Source organism: Electrophorus electricus, chromosome 2, assembly GCF_041902795.1.
Source record: "Electrophorus electricus isolate QZ-2024a chromosome 2, ASM4190279v1, whole genome shotgun sequence".
Lineage (NCBI taxonomy): Eukaryota > Metazoa > Chordata > Actinopteri > Gymnotiformes > Gymnotidae > Electrophorus > Electrophorus electricus.
In genome coordinates this window covers 33,946,378-33,972,226 of record NC_137498.1, presented here as the reverse complement: position 1 = coordinate 33,972,226, position 25,849 = coordinate 33,946,378, and the positions used below count along the sequence as shown (strand labels likewise).

The following is a 25,849-nucleotide window of genomic DNA, read 5'->3' as shown; positions in this document are numbered from 1 at the left end:
CAGCCTTCTCATTCAACAGCACACAGATGAATCTGCAGGGCAGAGCCTGAGTGTGGGGCTCATCTTGCTGTGATAAGAAGGGAGTCCCAAAAGAAGACCAAAAGAAGTATTGGAAACTCAAAAGCCATGCAGGAGAAACGCAAGCCTCCCTGCTGGTGCTTTCACTGAGCACCGAAGCCCGAATTCAGCTGTCAGCCGTAAAGTTCTCCACTATACAACACTGATCTATTGCATCCAGCCCATAGAGCCCGCAGATGCGGGCCCATTTACATTTCAAATCTACCTCGCTCAGTTCAATCACTTCAAACACCCCTTATCAGACAACCCACACAGATCTTATTCTTCTCTTTACAAACAGAACTGCAGTGAACGAATCTCAATACCCGCAAGCCAACATTCAAGGACAAATATCAGCACTTGTGTATTAGAAAAGACAAACTCTGAACAACATGCTGAACAAATAAAACTCTTTTGCATTGTCTCTAGACAATAATAACATGCCAGCTTGAATATCAGAATATACCAAGTAAAAAATAAAATAAAAAAAAGTAGGGAACAACAAATATTCCTTCAAAATATAAATGTAGATTCACATGCACATATAAACAACAGATCTGTGAAGTTGGCACAGCTAGGAAGGCACAACAATACTGTGGAGATGGAGGAACTTCCTTGTTGACACTATCTGAAAGTTGGTTTACAGTTGAGAGTCTCTTGTCTTTTCTCCAAATGATGAGCGCCGTTTGTTTGCACAAGCCTCGTCATTAGGAAACTTTCACTGACAAGAAAGCCGCCTTTCAGCGACCCAGTGGGCATCATTTCCAGCTTGCTTTTACAGTTTACAGGAAACAGTACAACCTGTGTACTGAAACCAACTTGGGAATTTTGTGTCATAACAATCAGATATGGGTTATGCTTCAGTGCCACAAGTTATAGTGAAAGGCGGGTGATTTTATCTCAGGTTAGAGTAAAATACTTTTTCCACCCACTTAAACCTACCAGTAATGTATCACTGTGCTTTAGAGCTGTAAAAACCAATGAGCTGGCACTCTTACCAAAGCCACAGTTCACTGCAAGAACTGAGAAGAAGCAGCAACACAAGTCATTAGAATGCAACCTATAGACAATTATTTTTAACCATTCAAGAAAGGCCTGTGTATTTACTAGGATGAGTAGGATATAGAAGAAAAAGCATGACAACTAAAGTACTGGATAAGTTTAATGTTGGACCTGTTGAAAAAATAATAATAATGCTGATATTTGAAAGCCAATATTTCGCTATTAATTTCACGTGTCTTTCAAGCGTTTATACTAGCTAATTGTCAGGTTTTGTAGCATCTTACAAGCAGTTTACAATAAATATATGAACAATCCAACAGAGCCGTAAAGTGCCTCGGAATTCCGTTAAGTTTACCAACTTGGTGCATAAAAATGCAAATCGTGTAATTACATGTATAGCCATCGGACGTGCTAAATATTTTTGTACAGACTTATTTTATAGGATAACATAAGAGCCGCTATTCGCAAACTTCCTTCTAAAACCTGCTGCACGTCTCCATCGCCTCGTGAGCGTCTTGGGGAATTCTACAATGAATAATAGCGAACTTAACTAGCTACCTAGTCTACAAATAGTCTACAAAACGAATAATCCATGAAACAAACAAACAAAAATGTTGTAAAGTATGTTGTTTCTCCACATAAACAACCTGCTTGAGTAGATGGTCAAATACTCTCCGACCTTCAGTATGTTGCCATGCCTACGCGTTTTCTTATCTTAGATAAGTTACGGAAAGTTTTTAAAGTTGTATGGAAAGTGCTATCTAGCAATAAAAGAATTGTTTATACAAAAAGTATCCGAGAGCACTCTAAGCAAACTTTTTTATTTTATTTTTACTTGTGATTTTTACGTTATAGCTACTCTGTCCTCACCTACCATGCATTTTCTTACAAACAATAAGGAATAGATGGGCTTACACGTTGCGGCACAAATCCACCACATCAGACTTTGTTACAGTGCAAATAAAAAGCATAACAAACAGATAAAATATCACATTTCTTTGCTCATCGATATAATACACATAATAAACAGCACATTACGAAAATACGTTACATCAAACAGAAACGCCGTCAATTTTAAGAAATAGGAAGGGGGAAAAAAAAGTCAAACCTACTGAAACTCATGTTTTCTTCCTTGTGTCTGAACGTGACCCACTATTGGGGGTACGGCGTGTAGCGAGTAGCCAATTTTAATTTTTCATGCGTTTGAACCCAACAAAACCTAAATGCCATGTGAAATCCGAGAAGCATTGGTCCCTTTTACTGCAAAGTAGCTCACAACTGATTCTCGAAATCCCTTAGCCTTCTCACCATTACATAACATTTGCCTCAAAAGCGATCAGCATTCAGGAACTACTGCAAATCCACATCTCATTGTTTCTGTTGTGCTCGCAATGTTTCATTGATTCGCTTTCTCCTTACCTGTTGATTAAATTGCAATTGTCTTTGCAGTCTGAAAGATGGTGGAGCTTTGGCGTGAACCATGAACCGTCTTTGTGTTGTTTGTTTGTTGATCTGCGGGAATTATTTCTTTTTTTTTGTGGGGATATAAGATTTCGGATTGCTCCTGATCAAGTGAAATCGGTGTAACTGTGTTTAATATTAAAAACGCCTGAGTCTGCTTGGAAAAGGTTAGTTTGCAGTGATCTCAGTTCTTTATCAGAAATGTTATCGCTTGTCAGGACCTCAGACTCCAAGCATTACGTCAGTTTCAAGACACCAACACTATTAATATCAAGAAGCCCTTGCGGAGGAAAGCGCCACCCTAGACCAAGCAGTCTTAAAGGGACAGGGACCTCTCTTCGCCTCCGCAGTTGGTGCGCTAGTGCACCACCTGGTCACTAATAAGGAGTTTATTCACCACGGTGAAATAATATTCACTTTGTACTTCGGTTAACTTTTCAAACAAACAAATTATACTGTTGGTGACATCTGCACGTCTAAGGTAATCAAGATATTTAACCGATAAGTATTTTCCTTCAACTTGTTGGGTCTTGCAAATAATTAAAATAGGCTATGCTATCAAACAGTAGGATTATCTCAACGTTACATTATAAGAGTAGCTGTGAATGGGTTGAAGGTTCGGACCACAGTTCCCTGAGCTCTAACATAAGGCTACACCGTACGCACAATAGTAGTATGCTCAGCTCCAGCATGAATACATCTTTAGCCTAAACAATAGCTACAGTTCTTTATCCTACACATATTCAGTAGTATGTACACTTTTTATAGTTTATAGTTGTAGTGCACAAAGGATTTTTTTTTAAATTTAGGATATTTTTAAATGTTTATATAGATAAACCTGCATATATTTAAGTGCTCATATGAAATTTGTTACATAGACAGTAAAGTATAAAGGTAATATTCAATTCAGTAAAATCTTAAATTCACAATTATAATTTTAATAAATGAAAGGTCTAAAGTTCTAATAAGATATATGATGTAAAATAATTATTCATTGTAAAACATAAATACAATGCAAAAGTACAGTGTGAAACAATGATGTAAATAAACCATTTAGTAATCATACAAAACTGCTTTTCTAGAGGTAAACCGTAAATTGGAGGGAGGAAAGCATACATTTCTAACACATTATCAGCCAAGGTTATTTTAAAAAGTTACTGACTGTGTTCAGATGGCTGCCTATAAAACATTCAGCCTATAAGGACAATATCTGCCATAAAAGCAACAAAAAATTAATTAATATAATAGGATAAAAGTTATACATAGCAAACACTGCAATTTTGTATTTTTTGTAATTTTTGCATTTTGTATTTTTATTTATTTTTAACTCTTTTTGTGACATAAATCATTTTAACAATAAAGATGTACAAATTTTATATATATATATATATATATATATATATATATATATATATATATATATATATATATATATATATATATATTATAATGATATCATTCTGGGTTTATTCTACAAATGTGATATAGTGTATTCTTAAAAATACATAAAATGAATTGGGCAGAAATCATTTTTTGAGACCAGAGATTAATGTAAGCCTTGGGTACAATTCTGCAAATACTTTTTCAGCGTCCTCAAATGACTCATTCTGTGTATTAGGGAAAATCAAAATAATTTTTCAGTGAGAAGGGAAAGTAAATGGACCATGGGCACCAGGTTTGTTTTTTTCCAGTCACTCCAGTGAGAATAGGTGCTTTTTTTCAGTTCGGAATAAATGGCAAAAACATAGTGGAGGGGGAACATTTGTAATGTGTGATTTATTTTTTTATTCTTGCATGTGTAAGTTTTCTCTCTCTCTCTTTCTCTTTGTCTCTCTTTGTGTGTGTTAAATCCAGCTGACTGTACACAACATGAATTGTGTTCAGGTTCTCCACATTGTCTAGTCTTGATTGATGATATTCAAGCACACTATATGTTTCCTGGGGCTTTAAATGATGGGAAAGTTACACTACACAGAGCAAGTAGGGGTACTGCCATCTTTTCCAACAGTTTGCATAATATCCCTCTGTTCTCCTCAGCTCCGGCTGCTGGTGGTGCGGGACCTATGACACTGGAAGAGAAACAGGCAGTCTGTTCTGCCAACCAACTGCAGAGTAAAGATGAAGAGAAAAGGCTTTGGGGAAACCTCATGACAAAATGACGCCTATATGGAGTTCATATGTATTTCAGAAATCAGATTATATTTTATATGGATATATTTCAGGGTCACCACTAAGGTACTTGTACTCCTGGGGTCTATTAACCCAAGGTCCTAAAAGTTATTTTTGAAAGCTTTGCGTTTTCTCCAGATAATCTCCTACCATTATGAAGTACTGCCTGAAGGTCTGGCCAGAAGAAACCTGAAGAGTGAAATCAAAGCTGTTTATCTCACTTGGCGATATCGTACCACGAGGTAACCATCACTGAAATATTTTTAGTTTGAGTAGCTATATTCTGCAAGACACATTACATACTCTGATAGCTGGCTCCACCACTGTCACCTATCTCAGCTCGATACTGTTTCAGTATTGCCTTTCATCTGTCCATGTTAACAGCCAGCCACATCGTGTGGCCGTATTTAGAACTCCCCACGGGTAGGTGACTGCCCTCAATTCAGCTTTTCACTGCCTCTCACCAAATGCTTTTTTGATAAAATATACAGCCACTGTAGACTCACTTAGCTAATTAGTACTAATTGACCACTTTAAAGGTGGTAACAGCATATTCACTTCCATTCTGAATTTAAGATACTTGACATTTTTGAACTTTTAACAAACTATGTCACATAAATTTTAATTTAAAACATATCAGTGACCAACTTAATGTTGCCAAATCCCATGATTATAAATATTTATCTCTATCAAAACAAATATATATGTGTTCACATGCTGGTGAAAACAGCACTAATCTTTCTGCCTGCTAGAATCAGAGGCACTAGAGAAAAAAGCTGCCAGTGTTGTGTGTGGAATTCAGTAGTGTGTGGAATTCAGAAGTGTGATCTGCAGCCTTGGTAAATGACACAGCAGAGTTTGGTATCACACTGCAACCCTGCATCTGCTACCAACATTGCCATGCACAGCCTTCATTGCCTGGTGTGTGGACAAACAACTAAAATGAAAGGAATCAAAAGTTATTTTAAAGGGGTTTTGGATTAATTTTTGATAAGTATTAACTTGTAGTACAATATTGAGAGGTTGGGATGAAAATGACTTGCCTGTGATGAAATTTACATCAGATATAAAAATGCAAAAGGGTGGGGGGAGTCAGAGATAATGACCTTTACAAAAAGGTTTGATTAAAACACAATGCAGATTTAATTTGACTCCATGAATCATCTTTAATTATGTTTGGAATTCAGGGAAATGCAATAAAAAATCTCCCATCTAGAGGATTAAGCCAGGAACAAAATAATAAAATGTGGCAACTTTTTTTAAATTCACTTGAATATGTATAAAAAGATGTGAACTTAATACTTACAACTATATTAATGTAGCCTATATATAATGACATGGGGGTGTCAGAGTGACAGAAAAAAAAAAACATTAAAGTGCAAGAGACATTTTCACACTTGGACTAATGACTCCAAGTGCATCTCCTATGTGCAGTATTGTTTATATGCAGAACAAATCCACTTCAAAAATGAAGAGTTTCAATCTCAATGTTTGCCTGTAAACCTTCAAAAAAAGAAAAGTTAGATTGGAAAAATTACTGGTGGTGATGCTTTTACACTGTAGCATCACTCTATGGAGCAGAGACAGTGATTCCGGAAGGAGCTCTGAACAAAAACAACGTTCACACATTTTCCCAGGCACATTTCTACAAAAGGAGAAGATCCTTTTTTTGGCCTGCAATATGTGGTTAAGATGAGAGAGTAATAAGTAGGTGTGGCCTGCACTGTGTGGGTGGTATGATACGGTAATAAGTAGGCGTGGTCTGCACTGTGTGGGGGGTGTGATAGAGAAATGGATCGGCATAGCCTGCACTGAGTGGGGTGTGTGATAGAGTAATAAGTAGGTGTGGCCTGCACTGTGTGGGTGGTGTGATAGAGTAATAGATAGGTGTGGCCTGCACTGTTTAGTTGATATAAGCAGAGACAGTGTAGGCTCTGTGCACATCACAAGTCAGCAACTTTTCTGTCCTTCTCAGAAAAGCCTAGGCTGCAGTTTATCTATGCGGAGGCAAACTGAGAGAATGTGTGGGTAAAGAGGGTATGGAGATCAAAAAATAAGGGCTAGGACTAGTGAAAGGAATAGGGGGGAAAAGGAGAGACTGTCAAAAAGATTAGAGAATTATCCAAAAATCTGTCCTGCTCAGTGGTGCAGTATTCCACATTTTACAAGACTAAGAAAGAAAGGAAGTCATAGAAATTATGAGCATGCACAGCAGTAAAGTAATGGATAGAATTCCTGAGTATCCTAAGATGATTTCACCAGACCTCCCGAGAAGGTTTGAAACATTCAGAGAATTATTATACAATAATAATAATTATTATGGGTCTGAGTGTAACTGTACACTGAGAGGAGATAAACATCAACTACTGCCAAACCCCTCTGCAGCTTCACAGATCGGTCACCTTTGACGGCTCCTCACCTTGAAACTGAAAGAAAGCCAAAAATGAGTCCTGAACCATTGCTTCCCTGTATGCTCTCTCTATTGCTTGACAAAATAATGTACTCTCTTTTCTTAGAGATGGTTAGATAGAGAAGTTGCATACACTGTTGTGTTTGTCTTTTTTTCAATAGTTAATGTCCTCATATTATCCCAAGTATCTGTAACTGAGGGATATACACTTAAAGTGCTATCATAGTGCTTAATCATAGAGTAAACTCTTGGAACTTCTTCCTCTAAAGCACACAGACACACACTAATCAAGAAGGCAAAAAGGTTTATGTACATTGTTGCTATTATTCAGACAAGTTCATTACAAGGGGTAGAGGGGGATACTCCATAACTGACATAACTCTAAAATGATCAGAAATGTGAGCTAATGGAGATCAGCAATCCCCCGCCCCCCCCCCCCCCTCTCTCTCTCTCTCTCTCATTCACTTTATTCCTGGTTAGATTTTATCACTCTCACTCTCACCAGCTATGTCCGAATGCCAAGATAGCCATGAGGAATCATATGAAGGGAATCAACACACCTAGTGATTTTTCTTGTCTTGACCTGTCAAATAGGACTTTGCTGCAATTGCCAGAGTCATCTCACAGAGACTTTTACTGCAGTCTTCATGTCTCCAAAAAAAGGTATCAAAACAAGCTACCAGAAGATATAGAACAGAGAAGAAATAGAATTGAAATCAATAAGGCTTCACTCTCCTCTGGTCTGGTCTTTTCTGGAGATACTCATTATACATTGAATATAACAATCTACATTCTATCTTCGAATGATACCCTTTTTTGTGAGGTTCTGGAATCAACTCCATGTCCTTACAGTTTTGTTTCAGTTTTCATGTGGTCTGAACATCAGGCTGGTGTCTTAGTGGGACTGGACAGTGTCAGGGGTCATCTTCACTTCATGCCCTCTCTGTCATCATCAGGCCTTCTTTTCTACAGCCTCCTCTGATCTCTCAGCACTTCCTTGTTGCAGGAAACATGCCAGCTGTTTCCACTGTGTGTGTGCATTGTGTGCATGCCTGTGTGTGCTCATTGTGTGTACCTGTGTGTTTGTGTGTATGTGTGCGTGTGTGTGTGTGTGTGTGTGTGTGTGTGTGTGTGTGTTGATAAAAGAGCTTAAAAACATTGAGCCATAAAATTAGATTTAAGTGCATAGTAGAAAATTACAGTGGAAATGCTAAACCTCTAAAAGAGAGTATTGTCTGTGTGTGTGTGTGTGTGTGTGTGTGTGTGTGTGTGTGTGTGTGTGTGTGTGTGTGTGTGTGTGAGAGAGAGCATGTGATCTAGGAAGCTAGCAGGAGATCAGCGGGTAACTTCATATTTTAGCATGCTAATAACAGAGGTATTTTGATATGAAATATAGCCCCACACACTCATAGATCTTTCACCTCGCCTTCCACTTCATCAAGTTTATGCAAAAATGGCATAATAAATTAAAAGATAATGCAGCAGAGAAAGATTACGGCAAACAGATTAGCTGAGGAGTTTGCTTAAATGAATAAATCAATCTCAGTTTCATCCCATCTTGCTCTCTACATATAATATCCACAGTGTACTGTATTTGAATATAACCCCTCAAAAAGAAGGAAAGGGTGAGAAATTGTTAATGCTGATGCATTATATAGGCTGATTCACTCAAGGACAGTGATGGTTGCTTAGCATTTGGCCAGTACCCAAGACCAATAAAGCAACACTGTTGTGTTTGTTTTACTTTTAAATCACTATGCTTGTCTCCAGTGCTAACATATGGGCCAAAGCATCACAATAAATAGAATTCCATTAGACTTCCTGACATGTGGTCTGCACACACATTTTATACTGTTCATTCACTTTCAGTCACTGGGACTGAATATTATCAGGAATAAACAGACACCAAGTGGTGGGCAATTGGAATCACATCTGAAATTTAATTTAGTTATTATCACGAGTGACAGTTGAATAGAACAAACAAACAGCATAATATGAAAAACCAACCTGATGGACAGACCACTCTTTTAATGGATGAGAAACAACAATCCAACAGTCAGTTGAGGATCTGACTCACATTCTTCAAGATATTATTATAGTCTTTGCACATGGGTGATAATCTCTCTCAGTGATAACTTCCATTCATTCGTCTGTCTAGTGAGAAAAAGAGAGAGACACACAGAGAGAAAGAACACTTGGCTCACTTGTTAAACGAGCACTTGCTTTTAATTTGTGCATCTGTTTGTCTGTCTGTGACAGACAGTAAGAACGACAGCATAAGTTAGATGGTGTAAGCGAGATGGCATAAGGGAGACGGAGAGATGGAATGGAATTTGGGAGAGAGCTCAAAAAAGGCAGGAAAGGGCCTTGCATGCCAAATCCATTCTGCCACAGGTCATCTCAGCACATTAGGCAGGAGAATCCCAAGCAGTGGCAAAGGCACATGCACGGGCTAATGCACAAAATATGCAGTGAGCTGCCTGCAGCAAGCCAGGCTCGGCCCGGGGTGTGACAGAGCTGGTAGGCCTACTCTCCACAACCTCCACACACTAACTGAGTTAGGAAGGGATTTCAGGATAACTGATATGCCCCCTGACAATACTATGTATTATGGGCCTCTTTTTGAGAGCTCTCCATCATAGACAAAGAGAGAAACTGTACCTTAAACCAAACCAACTATGAAGACGTAGAGCTGTGATCCATATTTGGTGATGGAGTCAGGCTATGCTGGCTTCCAGGGCCATGTATTAGATTGTAGAAGGGAGGATCAAGCACAAATATATTATAACTATCCAAAAGAAGCTTTTATATCCTAAACAACTCCACAGCTGTGGAACAGGGCAGAAAGTGTAAAGGAAAATCTCATTTACATTGTTTGCACTTAATCATGATGTCAGCATGTCTAAAGTTATTAATTTGTACTGCTTCAATGTCAGTTTTCACTATGGGGAAGCAATGATAAGGTTCATGTATTTTTTCCATGCTGACTGAAGTTTTTGGAGAGAATTTAAAAGACTAATTTAAAAGACCATATAATAGAATTAAATATTTATGTGTTTGAAGAATGTGGTAGTCTATAGAAGTGTATGAGCTTATGATGTAAACACTCAAGTACTCTTACATTACACACACACACGTGTGTGTGTGTGTGTGTGTGTGTGTGTGTGTGCTTGTCTATCAAGGGCCCACTCTGAGGTATATGTCATCATTCAAGGCCTTTCCTCTCTGACAGCAAACACAGCATCTGAAGCTTCCTGTCACCTGCAGGAAGTTCCTATCTCTCAGTCATCCAGTCCTCAGGAAAAAAAAGTTCTACCTCAGCCTTTTGTATGGATAAAAATCATGCAGGCAGAAACAAGTTGCTAACTCTAAGATTTCTCCCGATAAGCACCCTTCTGGGCTACTCAACTTTTTTTTTATTTAAAGGAGGGAACGGTCATTCAGAAACTGATGCCTGATGTGATTCATTACATACTTTTCACCATGTTGTATTTTTATGTCACCTGCTGAACCCCACTGCCTAAGAGACTTATCTGCATGATAGCCTATTAGGTCACTAGCCTCAGCTCTCACTCTCCTCCGAATGGCCAGAGAGATCCCTCGAGGAAGATCCTCAGCCACCTTCCAGCTGCATGAATATCCCAGGTTGCAGTAATTGAAACATACTTTCTTGGTCTGTGTTCATTCACTCACATCCAAATGAATTCCTTTATTCTTTGATCTAGACAATTAGCTTCAGAACTTCGTGTTCCTGTTGAGAGGTGGAAAGAATAATTTGATATCTCTCTCTGCCTCTCCTTCTGTCTGTCTAACAAATCCACTCTTATCCACCTGGATGCGTTTGTTCTCATTCCTCTCGACGCGACATTGCCTGGTGGTTTGGTCAGCAACTGGAAAGAAAAGAAACCCAGCTTTCTTTTCCAGTCCATGAGGACTGAGAGAAATATCAGCGCTTCACGCTGTAGGCATCAGTGACTGAGCATGAAATGGATGCTGTCCAGTATCAAGCATGGGCCATGTCCAAATGGGAGAAGATCACCATCATTGAGGTTATATAAAGCACCACCAGGGCAGGCCTGCAACATGATCAGGCAATTCATTTTCTGGACAAGGTGTACTGCAGTATTGGGACCATGATAGGAGCATGGTGTGTATGCCATATATCTGCTGGCAGACATAAAAAAGACAATGTTATCTTCCAGAGAAAGAGAATGAAAAAAGAAACGATCTTGAGGAAATGTCTCCTGCACAGCTGTAGCAGGCAGGCACACAGCCAAGCGAAATATGCAGACCTGCCAAAGCGCATTACAACCGCAAAACAGGGGATTGTCTTTTCTAGTGCCGTTAGTTACTTTGTCAAGTTATAATTGATTTGAGGGAGGAAAACCTGACTGTTTTGAAAAACACCCAGCCACAAGTAATCAAAAATGCTGTGTTTCATGTGGTAATGCGCTACACATCTCCCTCTTACAGTAAGAGAGACACAGTTTTGCAATAAGGAATATGATTGAAATACTGCAATGCATAAAAAACCTGACAGGTTTCTTAATGAGAGTTATCTAGAAAAATGGCCGCATGATTGGTCTTCAGAGCCATGAGATGTTTAGCACATTCCAAGACATCTGTTCTGATGTATGCACCATGTTTTTGAGGTTTTTTCTCATGCAAAATGTGTACTTGCCAGACACCATGCTGTAGACAGGCCAATCTCTCAGAGGAAGCGTTCCGTCCGATAAACTCAGCTGACTTATCTTCACTGAGACACCACCTCTCCCTTCCATGCTCTGTGGATGGATTTTCTGTTTTTAAGGGCTGCGGTCATGGTAAGGTGAAACTCTGAAGCTCGCAGTCTACTGGCCACCATGGCCATCTCAGAGAGGAGCAGCCCTGCCCTGCATCCTCAGAGTCCCGCTGGAAAACTTAACAGTGGCCACTTAAACAGCACCGGACGAGGCGCAGTGCAAGACCAGACGGGAAACCTCAACAAACAGTGTGCATTCAAAGGCGGGAAAACATTTATGTGAAAATTCCTAAGGGCAGAGGGAGGGATGGACATCCTCATACAAAAAAAGGAAATAGCACTAGGGGCGGGGGGGGGGGTCAATAGAGGGAGAGAGAGAGAGAGAGAGAGAGAGAGAGAGAGAGAAATAGAGAGAGAGAGAGATTCATTCCTTTTGAAAGCCAGTGTTTCTACGCATATCCTGTGGTGAGCAGCTGGTCGCAGCCATGGCTATTCCCAGCTATTTCCAGCTAATGGCTTTTACAGTATAAGGTCTCTGCTGGTCTGTTTGAACCTGTATTGTTATGGGCCGGCAGGCTGTAGGCTTCATGAGAAAGCAGGGGAACCCTGGGCCGACCAATGTCTCTGCGGTCAGGCCTGTCTGCCCAACAAGGCCCCTTTTTTAGATTTAGGACTGGGCTGACTCAAACCTGGCATAAAGCAGGAAACCACAACTTTCCAGTCCTAGGCGACAGAGCTGACCACTACATCATTTGGTCAGTCGCTGCACTAGCGATGGCCATCATTTGGTAACTGGATGGCCTGCTTGACGCACTGTTCCTGCTGTAATAATCACAGTTTGGCATATTGTCAATGGTGGGATGATGATAACGTTATAAGATTTACAACATGAAATTTGGATGATGTTGTTGCTGTAGTCTTTGCTCTTACACACAGTGTACACAGTTATCTTGTCACGCAAGGGGACAGTACAGCAAACAGCTCACTACAGGACACACTACACAGCAGAAATAGATTAGGTACTGACAAATATCATATTGTAATAGTAAAGAGTGTATAAAGAATATCTTGTTTTGGTTGACCTTCTGCTTTCATAGCCAGATTTGCTGTATTCACAAATCCCTTCTCATTGTCCTAAATTGCCATTTCCACAGTAGTGTACTGTTCGTAAAGGCATCACAGAAGCACTAGAAAAGAGTGGAATTGATTAAACTACCAATCATTGGGCATTGTTACAAGCCATTAAGAGTAGTATTGCCTACCTGCTCTCCCTACTTGAGTTAAATCAGACATTTTTACAGCAAGACAAGAGACATGAAACCTTGCAGGTCATGCATGTGCCAGGTCAGGCACAGAGAGCTGCCAGCCTGAGTCACTCCACAATCACTCGTCACGAGTGTCCGAAGCTATCAGCCAACGTTCCCCGGAAGCAGCACGTAACGCACAGCCGTCAGATTCTCTGTGCCTTTGTGAGGAGGCAGTCACAGTGCGGTGATGGACCATGTCCGCCAGCCCAATGGGAGCCTTCCTCTCGCCTGCTCACGTGGAGCGTTAGGTTGCCGAAAGGGCTGATGACAGCTTCTCACCGCGGGCGCGTCTTTGATGATTGCGGAATAATCTGGAGCAGATGAAGCGGCAAATTTCCGACTCCTTGAACATCGATCAAAAGTAGAACTGCGTATCGTGACCGCCCCCTCCTCTCTGCCTTTCCCCTAACACGTCCAGGAAAAAGACTCCACTCACCTTATTTGCATATACTGTATGTGTTACATATTGATGTTAACAAGTCTGTGTTGGTTTCATTTTACCTGTTTTTCCACATGCCTGGGTACTTGGGATTTATGTTGATAATATTTTATTTAAAACACAACGTTCCTCTGTAGTCTATTTATGTAGACCATATAATCCATAAACAAACAAGCCTTGAATGGAGCATGGCACAATCAATAACAGACTTCCAGTGCCCAGTGCATACTGTTTCAAGGAGGTCATCAGATGTCAGAGGCTAAAACATTGCATTTTTAATGATTAGCACTCCCATCAGACCCATTCAAGGACCCAGAGGATTTTGCCTCAGGCTGAACACTCTATAAAATATGTCTATACAGACTATGAATGAATGTATGAATAATGAATCAATACCAAATGAGGTATTGATTTACTGAACAGAATATGACTTATCCAGCACAGCTGATTCAGCAAATGGAGACGAGTGACCATTCTGCAGTCTGCTACTTGGTCATGATGAAGCATTTAGAATTATTCAAAATGAGAAATGTGGACTGCCTGAACACACTTTCCACAAATGGAATTTTATAGGTTACTGAGTCTTTGGAAAATAAACAAGGTTACTGCTTATCATTGAAATGTCTTGCATCTCTTCAACCTCTTGAATAACTAAAAACGTTTCTTTCTCCTTTTTATACATTTCTTGCAGGAGTTTGATTTGATATTAAAACTGTAAGACATTGAAAAAAAATTCTGACTAGCCCTGATAGCTTGTAGATTCACAGTGAAAAATAATTATGTGAAAGAAGCCAGTGTGGGCATTCACTTGATATGTTTAAGTGGCAATCTCCATAGATTATTATTCAGGTTTGCATCGTTTTACATTATGTATAAATGAGGTTGGCAGCGTAAGTGAAAATTGTAAAATATATTTCTATGCTAGTGACACAGTAATTTATTCCTGCATTTCCCTCATAACTCCAGTGATGGAAAACTTAGAGAAAGACTTGATTCAGTAGTACTTCAGGGAGATCACACTTCTAAATGAGAAGGCTAAATGTCGGCTTTGCTCCAGGTCTTGCAAATGTACTGTTTCATGATACAAATTAAAAACATTCTCTAAAAGGTATTGTCTGTTCTTTTTAGAATAACCATGTTGTTGTTGATATTAATGGTGATGAGTGACAAAGAAGACAATGATTTTTCAGTTAGTGTATATTTATCCTTTACATTTAAAATCAAGAACAAAATGCATGTAAAATAAAAATTAAAATTAATGAGTATAGTATGAATCTAAAATTAGTGTATTTGAAATGATCAGACAATTATTTTTAATACATAGTAAATTCAATTATAAGATCGCGGTACATTACAAATCATTGTGTATAGTTTTCCTAAAAAAAGAAAGAGCCTGTGGCCTTCAAAGCGTGTTTGTTACATTCAAATGCCATCTGTGTTCTGCCATGACACATGGGCTGGAATTGGCACAGTTGGCATTGTTCTGTTCTAACCATACACTCTTTTCTTCCCATTCGGTCTTTCGTGCCTGAAGATCAAAATGCAAGAGTTGGTTTTTCATCTGTTCAAGCCAAAAATATTTCTCCTCCATAAAAGTTTCCAACCACTAACACCATGATGGGATTTTATCTGTGGGTATACTGCTTCTCTTTAAAGGCCATTCTCAGATTCTTAGAAACAGCACACTATCACAGCTTACAATGAGCAAGTAGTAGGTTTGGGCCCCTCTTAGAAAAGAACACGACTGAATCTTCTCTGACTGTAGAATTCCATTAACATTTGGTAGACAACAGTACAGATTATATGAAGCATTAGTAGGTAATGCACAATTGACATTAATTTTCTTCTAGTTTCAAATATGAAAAATATTTAGAAATAACATTCAACATTGAGTTTATTTAATGGATATGACTGGTTTTGTTTTTATAGGTTGCTCTGTTGAATAGAATTAAGTGAATTAAAACAGTTTCTAGCTACAGTGAGCTCTTGGAGATCTCGTCATTACAGATCGTCATCTGATTAAAGAGGTATGGGCATTTGTAAATGTCAAGTGTTCAACATTATTTAGTTTTCAGTAACCACTTTTTACTTTCTCTTTGAATTGTAAACCCAGTTGTATATATTTACCAGCGAACATATTTTCATCTTCTGAAGTGAATTACTTCTTTTCATCATTTGAAACAGAATATTCAACAGATGGTGGTGATAGATGGATTAACAAGTAATGTACAGCTCACAGGAGCACATGGTTTGGTGATTCAGTACACTTGGGGTCTTTACATAGAATTCTGTAAATGTTCACCAACTGTCATTATGTTCCTCCATCTTCGTCCATGTGCTGTGACCCAGCATCTTCCGTTGTCCTGACCGCAGTGGAGGCTTCCACATAAAAAAAGAGGCGAGAACGAGGGATGGAGGGAAGGGGAGGACTCAAATTACAGACCTCAAGCAATACTGATTGTGCTGATCTGAAAGGAGCTGAAAGATAAACTTCGTCTCACGGTACACACACATAGTTAAAATACACTGAGAAGGAGATACAAAATCCATTCAAATACAACATTCTGTAAATATTACTGAATTTCTCTATTTAAAGCTTCATAACTAAGTAGATCTACTGATTTCTCACTAAACCTTGCTGATTCATTTATAATAATGGAAGAAAACCCATGCACAGTAAGCAGGCTTCACACAATATTTGAGATAAATTTTCTTAGTAAGTGTTTGCTAGTCGATTGCTAATGTAAACAGGGCAAATGTGGGTGTAATTGTAAAACAGGGCCCTTTTAAAGAAACTTATTCTGAGAATATGCTACATATCTTATTCCTAGAAAACATTCTGCAATTGATGGCAACAAGGAGGGGCATATTTGATTACAGCCTTCACAAATGAATCATGCCAATGTACTTGTTCAGTGACTAATGCTTGACTAATATTTTTCAATTTGGTCAGCACTGCAGCACTGAAAAGCATAACTTTATAATGACTTTATGTGCACAAGAGCACTTGTTGAGAAAAATAACCCAAAAGGACCTCTTATTTTGTGTATATCTGCACTATGTAGCCATTTTGTAGCTTTGGTAAGTGTTCTAAAGGTTGATGCCATGGTAAATCATTAGGTTGACTAAATGCATGAGTCCATACAAAGGCTTGGTGGAGCCCCAGTTGCTACCCATGTTGTATAACAAGCAGTTCAGTCACTACTGAAGCAGTCTAATGGCCAGTGATAAACTGCAAGGGAGGACTTACTGTACAGCAGAAGAAGACATCTTAACGCCTGGTCAGTAATAAGAGAGTGATGCCCTCCCTTTATGGCACCAGTCACACACTCCCCAGCACACTAGGGCCAGGAGTAAGAGCAACATTAGTTAGTGCATCTGAGAGTGTGAAGTCATTAGGAAATGACCGGTTTTCTAAGCTAATGGTGGGAGAAGTAGCAGGAGAGGGGCGTGGGGCATGCTCGGGGGCTCACTCCCTCTCCCTCTTGTTCCCCATGCCAAAGACAACATTTATGCTCACTGAGACATGAGGCACCAGCGAGGCACCAGAGAGACCCCTGCTCCATTCCTACCATGCTCATTTCACCTGGAGACTTTAATTGTGTCAGAATTTTTAGCCCTGAATTATGCAAATTGCAATTGTGAGGTCATGCTGTGTTAAAGAGAGCTGCCACTCTGACCACAGAATGAGTTTGTGGAATATGATCTCCTTAGCTGCTGTTTCCATAGAAACTCATGTCCACAAAACTTTTTCATTTCTTCACTGTCCTGCCAAGGGTGCAGTTATGACTGAGCATGTATTATTAGAACACAACACAATCAGTGTTTGATACCTTAGAAACCATTCTGGTTTGTGAGATTGTGAGAATAATTCTTACTTAGTCCCAACATTAACTGATTGCACTGCACTGAACTCTTGGTAGGAGGCAGTGATGTGCTTATAGGATGATAATCAGGGTACACATTCCTAAGGACGTGTGTTTTAGTGTTTATGTGTGTGTGTGTGTGTGTGTGTGTGTGTGTGTGTGTGTGTGTGTGTGTGTGTTGGGGGCAGGGGGGATATATGATGTGTGTATGGAAAGGAGTACAAGACAGAGAATAATCCTAAAACTCCTTCACATCTGGCTAAGCCACATTATTCATTTAGTCCATTACCACAAAACTGAAACACACAAACACACATCCTGCTGAGTAATACATTTTGACTGTTGTGTAGTATATCATGCATATCAACACTTTATAAAAACAGTCCCTAACAAACAGAAACAATCATTATCTATTAAAATTATATCTAATATCTAATAAATATGTACTTTGCAACTATGTTGGCACAGTTGCACCTCATGTCAGAACTAGTAATATAGCTGCTTCTGCATGGTTTTCCTACAATGTTAGTGGTATATGTACAAAATGAAGATGTAATGCAAACACAGTTCTGAAAAGCGATTGTGGAGGCTCGGAGGAAAGAGAATGCAAGATGTGATTTATAGACATCTGAGTGGCACTGTGTGGCTTGGGAGACACACATGGGACCCTTGTAATGGGACCCTTGGTAGGCTAATGAATAATATTACAAAGATACAATTAAAGTATAAATAAGTATTCAAATTCAAATTAATGTTTATAAAATTATAGAACTATTGACAATCATTAACAAACTGTTAAGCAATTATTAATTTTCTTTTTATTAAGGTATGTTATTATACTCTTACCCTAATTTTTTCATGACAATTAATATAATCAGTTTAAATGTAAAGAATAAATCTACAACCAAATGATTAAGACTATGAACATGACATGTTTAATTGCTGGAGATATATACTAAATATGCTGTGTAAGCAGACATATATCTGGAAACTGTAGTGACTGCCAAGACATTTCAGGCTCCGGTGAGCTGTCCTTCAGCTATTTTAGTGGGATGTGACAGAGTGCAGACTCAGCTTCCTCAGCTTCTTAAAAGTCAAAAGCACAAATCCGAATGCCCATATAAGAAGCCGCCTTAGATCTCACCACACTCAGCATTCTGGGTGACGATCATACATCTCTCTTTCTCCTCCACTCTTGCTGTCTGGCTCTTTCCGAGTCTGCATACAAGGCTGTTTTGTGCGCACACGGTTATAGAAGCCCAGCTGAACAGTATTAATGAGAGAGCAGTGTGGTAACACATAGAGGTGTCTGGGGTCCGCAAGCCACTCATTATTCACATTGCAGTGTCATTTCTGCATACTGAATGCGAGTGATTGCTGCTGTTCTCGCCAGTCTGATATAAGAAGGCAAGACAACAACACAACATTTTGATGATGGACTGGCTCGTGTTCCCTTCCTGGAAATTCATGGTTTGAGTCTTCCTGAGCATGCATGCACATACTGTAATAGCCAAAAACTTGCACTGTTGCTTTAAGAGTAACTCGCGGAGAGTGCGCATGTGTATGGCACTGTTCCGCAAAGAGAGTTTTACATCTGTGACATGCATGAGATCCTGCTCTGTCATATGAACATATATAGATATATGCTTTCTTTTTGTTTTTGTGAATAACACAACCACGATTAGTTCTAATGTATGGAGATAACATGTATGAGAGACCTGGCTTTACATGGATGTAGTTAGAATACCACCATGTAGTTAGAATACCACCAACGAGTGCCTGGATCATTGTTTGCCGTCTGAACCGTGGGCCTGAAGTCTCACCTTTTTGTTCTGTCTCCTCAGAGCCCTTTGCTGCATAGAGTGGAGCGTATCTGGGGTAATACGCGCATGCACGCACGAACGCACACAAACAGCACACACAGCATGCATTCTGTTCAGCTCTAGGAGGAGCCTCGAAGAAGGGACTACTATGAATTCTGCTGTTCCTGAAAGCCAGTGTTCCAGAACCATGCCTGAACTGAAACCCTTACGTCCTGACAGTGGGCCTGGCATGCATCAATTGTAGATCCAACAGCACTGCTGAAGACGCGAGTTCACCAGCACTGTCGCTGTCACCTGTCACTTAGAGTGAACTAAAAGACACTGTCACTCAGCAGACTGCCACTGTTTATTGAGACATCTATGGAAACCTGCACTCTTGCACAAGTGCAGCCTCCTCTTCTTTCCAAGGCCTCCAAGAATGTGCTTCTTAAAAATCCCAAGTTGTAATCCACCTTGTATCTGCACAATTTCCCTGGGCACAATTAAATCAGCTCATTAGGTCATTAAGTAAATCAATGGCATTTAATCATAATTTCCATTGCAGCTGAATGGATTCTTCAGAATGTTCCAGACACAAAAAGAATGGCAATTACTTCAAATCACATGCCTCATTTTTCATGTGTCCTGAATGTTATCCTTGTCAATTAATGTCAAAGGATGATAATTAGAGCAGTAACTTAACATCCATTAAACAGGGAAGTGTTGCATATTAACTCATAGTACTGCAGGTGCATTAGCTCACTCAATCGATACTCACTTGTTCACCTCACCAAATGCAAAAGCTTGATGGTCATTTCATCTGTGCTTTGGCGTAGATTTCCATTTCCTATAGCTCTCGGAATTTGTGCTAGTCATTGCCTAAACAAGCCACAGAGCAAAATATTTACAGTGAGTACCTGATATACTTATACTAGAATACTACATGCATTTTAAGATATGCTGTTTGCTTTCCCTGATAGTTTCCTTTAAGCAGACTTTGCACTATTAAAGCTCTTCACATATCTTTCAAGAAGACTCAAATACTTGAAACCAATTTCCACACACACAAAAAAAATAAATAAAAATAATTCATGCCTTATTTGGCTGTTTTTCAGCACATATTAGTCTAACCGCATGAGGCACGAGACAGTAGAAGGCACAAGAAAATGTAGGCCTTGTTCATCAGGTATTATCAAAAGATGGAATTATCCTATGTTTTGGGCTCTACTACCAACACATAAACTATAAATCACTCATTATTTATCATGTATTAATTAGTATGTATACCATAATATGTTTACTACTGTTGAGGCAGGTAAAACTATATGGTCTATCCCAGTGTAATGTTCTATAAAATAACAGTGTCACAAAATAGTGTCACTTTTAGTGAGGAGATTTAGTGAGGAAGCTGACATATTCTGCTACCAAAGACAAAACAATGTACTAACTGTTATTAATCCACACATATTTAAATCCGATCATTAAAATCACAGTTGCTATCATCATGGCTAGCATTTAAGATAAAATAGACTATAGCTCTGTATGTTCTGAAGAAAAGCTAAAAAAAAGAGAGGCAACAGATGTAATATCAATGTCAATATACAGAAAGGTTTTTTTTATCAATCTTAAACACTTTTTTTAGGTCTTAAGCAGTTTTTTAGATCTATTGTCATTGCTCCAATATATGTAATGAGACAAAACTGAATCCAGTTTCGGGTTAAAAATAGCATTGTACACCTGCAAGCAGTTATTATGCTATGAATGAACATGATTTAAGCACCCAAAAAAAAGTTGTTTTAAAGCATTGCAATGTTTGTATACACTGGATAAAAAGAGCCATGACATCGTAAATTTAGTAGAGAGGTCTTTTTTTTTTAAACAGTACATTTCATCAACTTAAAAGAGGACATCTGTTCTAAAATAACATTTTCTGTGCAGCATATTACATCTTTGTGCATTTTTCTGCCTCAACAATAAGAATGACATCTAATACAGTTTCACTAAAGAAATGTGTTTATACAATGGCCATTAGTAAAGCACCTTTGATTGTAAAGTTATCACTAGAAATGTGTCCTCAGCTGATCTCATTTTCATTGTTAAAATGCTATATTCATAAGGTTGCCTCCAATGAGCTAATTAAAATGTAACTAAGTATAAATATGAAGTTTATTATGTGATAAAATTAAGAATCTTTTTTTCAGAATACATAAATTAGCATGATGATGATGCAAAAGTGTCAGTACTGCTATTGGGATGTAACACATCACATCTCACACTCATGGACGCACATTAACTGTCATATACCCCATCTCTGCTCCATCCACTCACTTCACCCCCTCCCCACACACAGACATGCTTTACAAGCAATCCTTGTGGCTTTGCAAATTGAGGAAGAAGAATCCACTTTGTAAGATTTCGGGTCTCCCAAGGTCAGTGGGCTAATTGAGTCAATTTTCCATTATGACAGCCAAGTGACAGTCCCACTTCCATCAGTGGCTCATTTAAAGGATACAAGAAGCTGCTAAGTTCCCCTCCCTTCTCATGCCCTGTCTGTTTCGCCTTGTCTGTGAGCCCTATGTCAGCCAGTTGAAACAAATTATGTTCGTTTTATCGCTTGCCTCGGTCGTCTGACATGGGGAACAAAGCACTCTTGCCCCTAAATGTGTTCCATTTACTCATTACTTAACAGCTTTTCCTGCACGCATGTTAAAAGCTTGATCTTTTTCACATAATGAGCTTTGTAACCTTTGCCATTTTTCTATATCTCAGATCGCACTATATTAAATTAGAGTAGTCTGAGTATAGTGGTGCTCTCTGCTGCTGGGAGCCTGATTGCTTAACTGTGTAAAAATCATGTTGAACTACAAAAAACTCCAGCCTTCTGGTGTTGCGCACTGTAGGCACCCGTTTAATCTGGTATGTTTTTACCAACAACATCCAATATAAATGGTTCCTGCAATATATAGACATTAACCGCAGCTTTCTGACTACATCTGATGTGCTTATCATAATATTTAGGTCAATATTTCTATAATATTTCCATTCCATTCAACTTCCATAATATTCCCATACCATTGTGGCATCTGTTCACTTGTTTCTCTTGATTTGCCAGATATACTTGAAAAGAGGTCATTCAATGGCCAGTTACTCATTCTTGTTGATGGGTAAACAGCCAATGCTCAGTTCTTCAGTAATTCTCACACATTGCACATAATAAAACTGAGCTTCTATCTTCACAGAGAATCTGACATCAGCCATCAGGCAGACTCCGCCCTCCACGAAGAGAGAGCATCAGAGAGCTACACATTCTCTTTCATCCCTGACATGCCAAATGAAATATGGAAGTGCTGAATGTCTTGGAGATGGGGAAGGGAAGGATAGAGCCCCTCAGACTTATTTTAAAAGCTCCCTCACCCCATCCACCCCAACTCCCACCCTTTTTTGTGCTTTTAACATGCTGCCCAGACAAAAGCCATAGAGGAAGGGGAACCACTTTGATCTCCTTGGATGCCCAAGATCTCTATTTGCTAGTGTGTCACCCAGTGCTGTAGACCCAGGAATCGTAGAACAACTGGGCCCAGGGCTGTGGTTCAAATGGAAACACCCGAACAGAATTATCCAGGGTTCCTCTTCTTTCCTGCCCTCCTATAGTAGATTAGAGAACATGCTCTGATTCCTCTGTGAGCCAAGACCCAGCTCCTCAGCAGGTGCAATCAGAGCCATGACCCCCGACTAATTGGACCTGGGTGCAGTCGCCTCTTAGCAAGCCTTTCTATGAATATTTCAATAACGGGAAGCACTTTGGGCTCCAGGGTCACTGAGAGAGCATTCAATATACCATAACAAAGATAGCCTACATCCACTGACAGCTATAGTGAAAGAAAGAGAGAGAAGAAAGCTATACATGAAAAACTGGGTATGAGATACAATTAAACATGATAAGTTTTATAAATATATATATATATATATATATATATATATATATATATATATATATATATATATATATATATATATATATATATATATATATATATATATAAAAGACCAGTAATATTTGAAATAATAATTTTTTTTTTTTTGCACCAAAGCAGTCAAAAGGAAGCATAATGGCATGATGACAGCAATATCAGCCAGTGCCTGCTGAAAACCTTTGATTAGATAACATCACACAACATCCTGTAACATTTGCAGCACAGCATTGCAACAGAATCTTAACTGAGTTCCCTGCCACAGAGCACAACTCAAATCATAAGGTGCAGGCACAGGCCAGCCTCCACAGCTAGTGTCTCCTGGCTTCCACAGAGAGCTTCAAGGCCTAACCCAGTCCTTACTGAATCATGCAGGGTTTCAGATTTAAAGTAGGAGACAATGGCTAATGGTTGAGTAATGCATTTCTTAATGGCTGGCTCTTCACCTTTTTGTTCAAGTCTAAAGAAACCGAAATGCTTTTTTGCAGTTCTCTAATTAATGTCCATCAGTTTACCCAAGCCTAGAGTAATATTAGGGAATCTAGAGGCACAGGTCTGCTAATGCATCTGCTAACGCCTAGCAGGCACTTTGTAATCACAGTGGATCGCCATCTGTTTAGATTGAGAATTTCTGTAGTGTGTGTATACCTCTATATGGGTTATCAGCATTGTGAATTTACATATAGTTTGTATGTGAAAGGTACTTTATAAATGTCAACCATGGGTAGCTGTTTCATGTGCTCAGCCCATCCCCTAATGTTAAATTTTCATAAATCAGACAAAGTTGTCAAAATATCATTTGGTCTCCAGTTCACAGTTTCATGTAACTGGCGTATGACACATTGCATTGAGATTATTCTGCTGCAAGATACTAAATTGAACTCACATGTATCTGAAATCACGGGGGGAATAATTGATGATGTTGGCTATCATACAAAAAGAACATTTTCAGCCAGCTTCCTAAATTAAAGTAATGCTGTTAGGCTCTTTGCAGTGCCTTGAAACCCTCCTATCTCTGTCCTCTGCACACAGAAAAGTAAAAGGCATCTGTCTAAGACAATCTCACAGTATGTACAGGTGCAGGCATTGGCAGTCACCGAGTCTGCCAAAATGTGTCAAATGAAGGCAACAGGGAGCAACATATATAGAGGGCTGAAGAGAAAATAGAAGCTATCTACTTTCCCAGAGGGAGTTATTGTCATTCTCCCAGTCAAAGCAGCTATGGGAGCTGTCTCCTAGCAGATAGATTATTAGCATGCTATTAGCGTGTTACTACTGCAAAAGTTCTACAGTTTGCGTCAGAGGAGACAAGACCCATAAGAAAACGTCCATAAGAAAAGGTCTTCAGATGAACTCTTTACCTCTGAAAGAAAATTATGAAGCCCAAGACCCAGCTACAAGGCATAAATCAGATGCAATAATATGAGCAAATGGAGCCCTCTGTAATGAGAGTGGTGGAGAAGAGTGGGCCCCATCAGAATCCTGGGACGTTTATAGTCTTGTGTTGTCGCCGACAGCTACAGCTGTCCTGTTTCTATCAGCATGCGTCAGGAGAGGTGAGGAGAAGAGCTGAGGAAATCCACATAAGAGAGCAGGAGAGGTGAGGAGAAGAGCTGAGGGCAAAGGCGCTTCCGGGACTTGAAAAGCTTTAGTCATACAGAAGACTCAAGTGCGAGAACATGTCCTGAACTGTAAAAGTGTCCCCATTTCCACTTCTTTACTGGATTAAATCATAAAATCATTGCTACTTTTCCCATCATTTTCATTATTGTATTTTCTAAGAAAGCACAGAGCAGGCCAATTAGACAAATCAGTAGGATTTCATGACTACATAAAGCATGTCTTATAAAAACTATGGATGGTCAAGACCCTAACGCATGCAAAAAGGAAATGTGTGTGTGTGTGTGTGTGTGTGTGTGTGTGTGTGTGTGTGTGTGTGTGTGTGTGACTTTATTTGTATCAGTTTAAATTTAAACACAGATATTGTGATAATGCTTGTGAATTCTCATGGAGGCTGGCATGGGTACATGTAAATGACCATGCAGGCTGCAACAAACCTGCTGCAGAAAGTCTAAAGCTTAGAGCATTCTCGCTTTAGATGGCAGCTGTCACCCATCACTCTTTGGAATATCAATTAAATTGTTCACAGGTGACTGAATTCACATGTAAAGGACAAATGCTATAAGTACCTCATTTGTCCTTCACCTTTTCCAATGATGGGAATTCTGGCCAAGCTAACAAGACACTTTCTTTTACCCTCTGAGATGCAGGGAATTGAGGAGAATTGAAATTACATGAAGGCCCACATCTCCTGTCACGCCCTGCCCTGTCCCTGTAAGGAACCTATGAGAAAATGTCCCTGTCAATATGTCATCGAGCAGTAAGACATGATTGTTCAAGCATGCAAATTTCCATGCTTTCACTCTTATATAGCAATGCTATTCCCTCCTCTTATACTAGAAAAATGATAGCCTGGGATAGACTCTCCTGTGAAGCTTTGTTTTGGGGGAGGTGGATTATTATATGGATGGTAACAAAAACCTTAAGAGCAGACATATAGGTGACATGTGACATGTTACCAGGGGGCCTTATTGAATGGTAAATTGAAATAAAGTATAACAGTT

General features: G+C 39.2%; 1 protein-coding gene and 1 long non-coding RNA gene across 9 annotated transcripts in view; one reads left to right on the top strand and one right to left on the bottom strand.

The window, feature by feature from the left end:
- The window catches only part of trps1 (trichorhinophalangeal syndrome I), a 98,481-nt gene extending 95,729 nt beyond the window's left edge, over positions 1 to 2,752 (bottom strand). For 4 of the 7 annotated variants that reach the window (XM_035528828.2, XM_035528827.2, XM_081700257.1 and 1 more), the window contains exon 1: positions 2,479 to 2,752. Coding sequence is in view for 1 of the 7 variants with exons in the window: in XM_081700245.1 (XP_081556371.1) it covers positions 2,172 to 2,181 (10 nt within the window). In the remaining 6 variants the exon portion in view is untranslated. Of the gene's footprint in view, positions 1 to 1,974; positions 2,118 to 2,171; positions 2,301 to 2,478 lie in introns of those variants that run through there. The other 3 variants (XM_081700245.1, XM_035528829.2, XM_081700235.1) reach the window with 3 other exon arrangements.
- A 113-nt stretch (positions 2,753 to 2,865) lies between these two features.
- On the top strand, positions 2,866 to 12,204 carry LOC113586995 (uncharacterized). 2 transcript variants are annotated; one of them, XR_003411685.3, is made up of 3 exons: positions 2,866 to 3,001; positions 4,558 to 4,931; positions 10,987 to 12,204. It is a non-coding gene; the product is annotated as an uncharacterized LOC113586995 (long non-coding RNA). The 2 variants fall into 2 exon arrangements; XR_014117913.1 differs by having other exon boundaries at positions 10,282 to 12,204.
- The last annotated feature ends 13,645 nt before the right edge of the window (positions 12,205 to 25,849 follow it).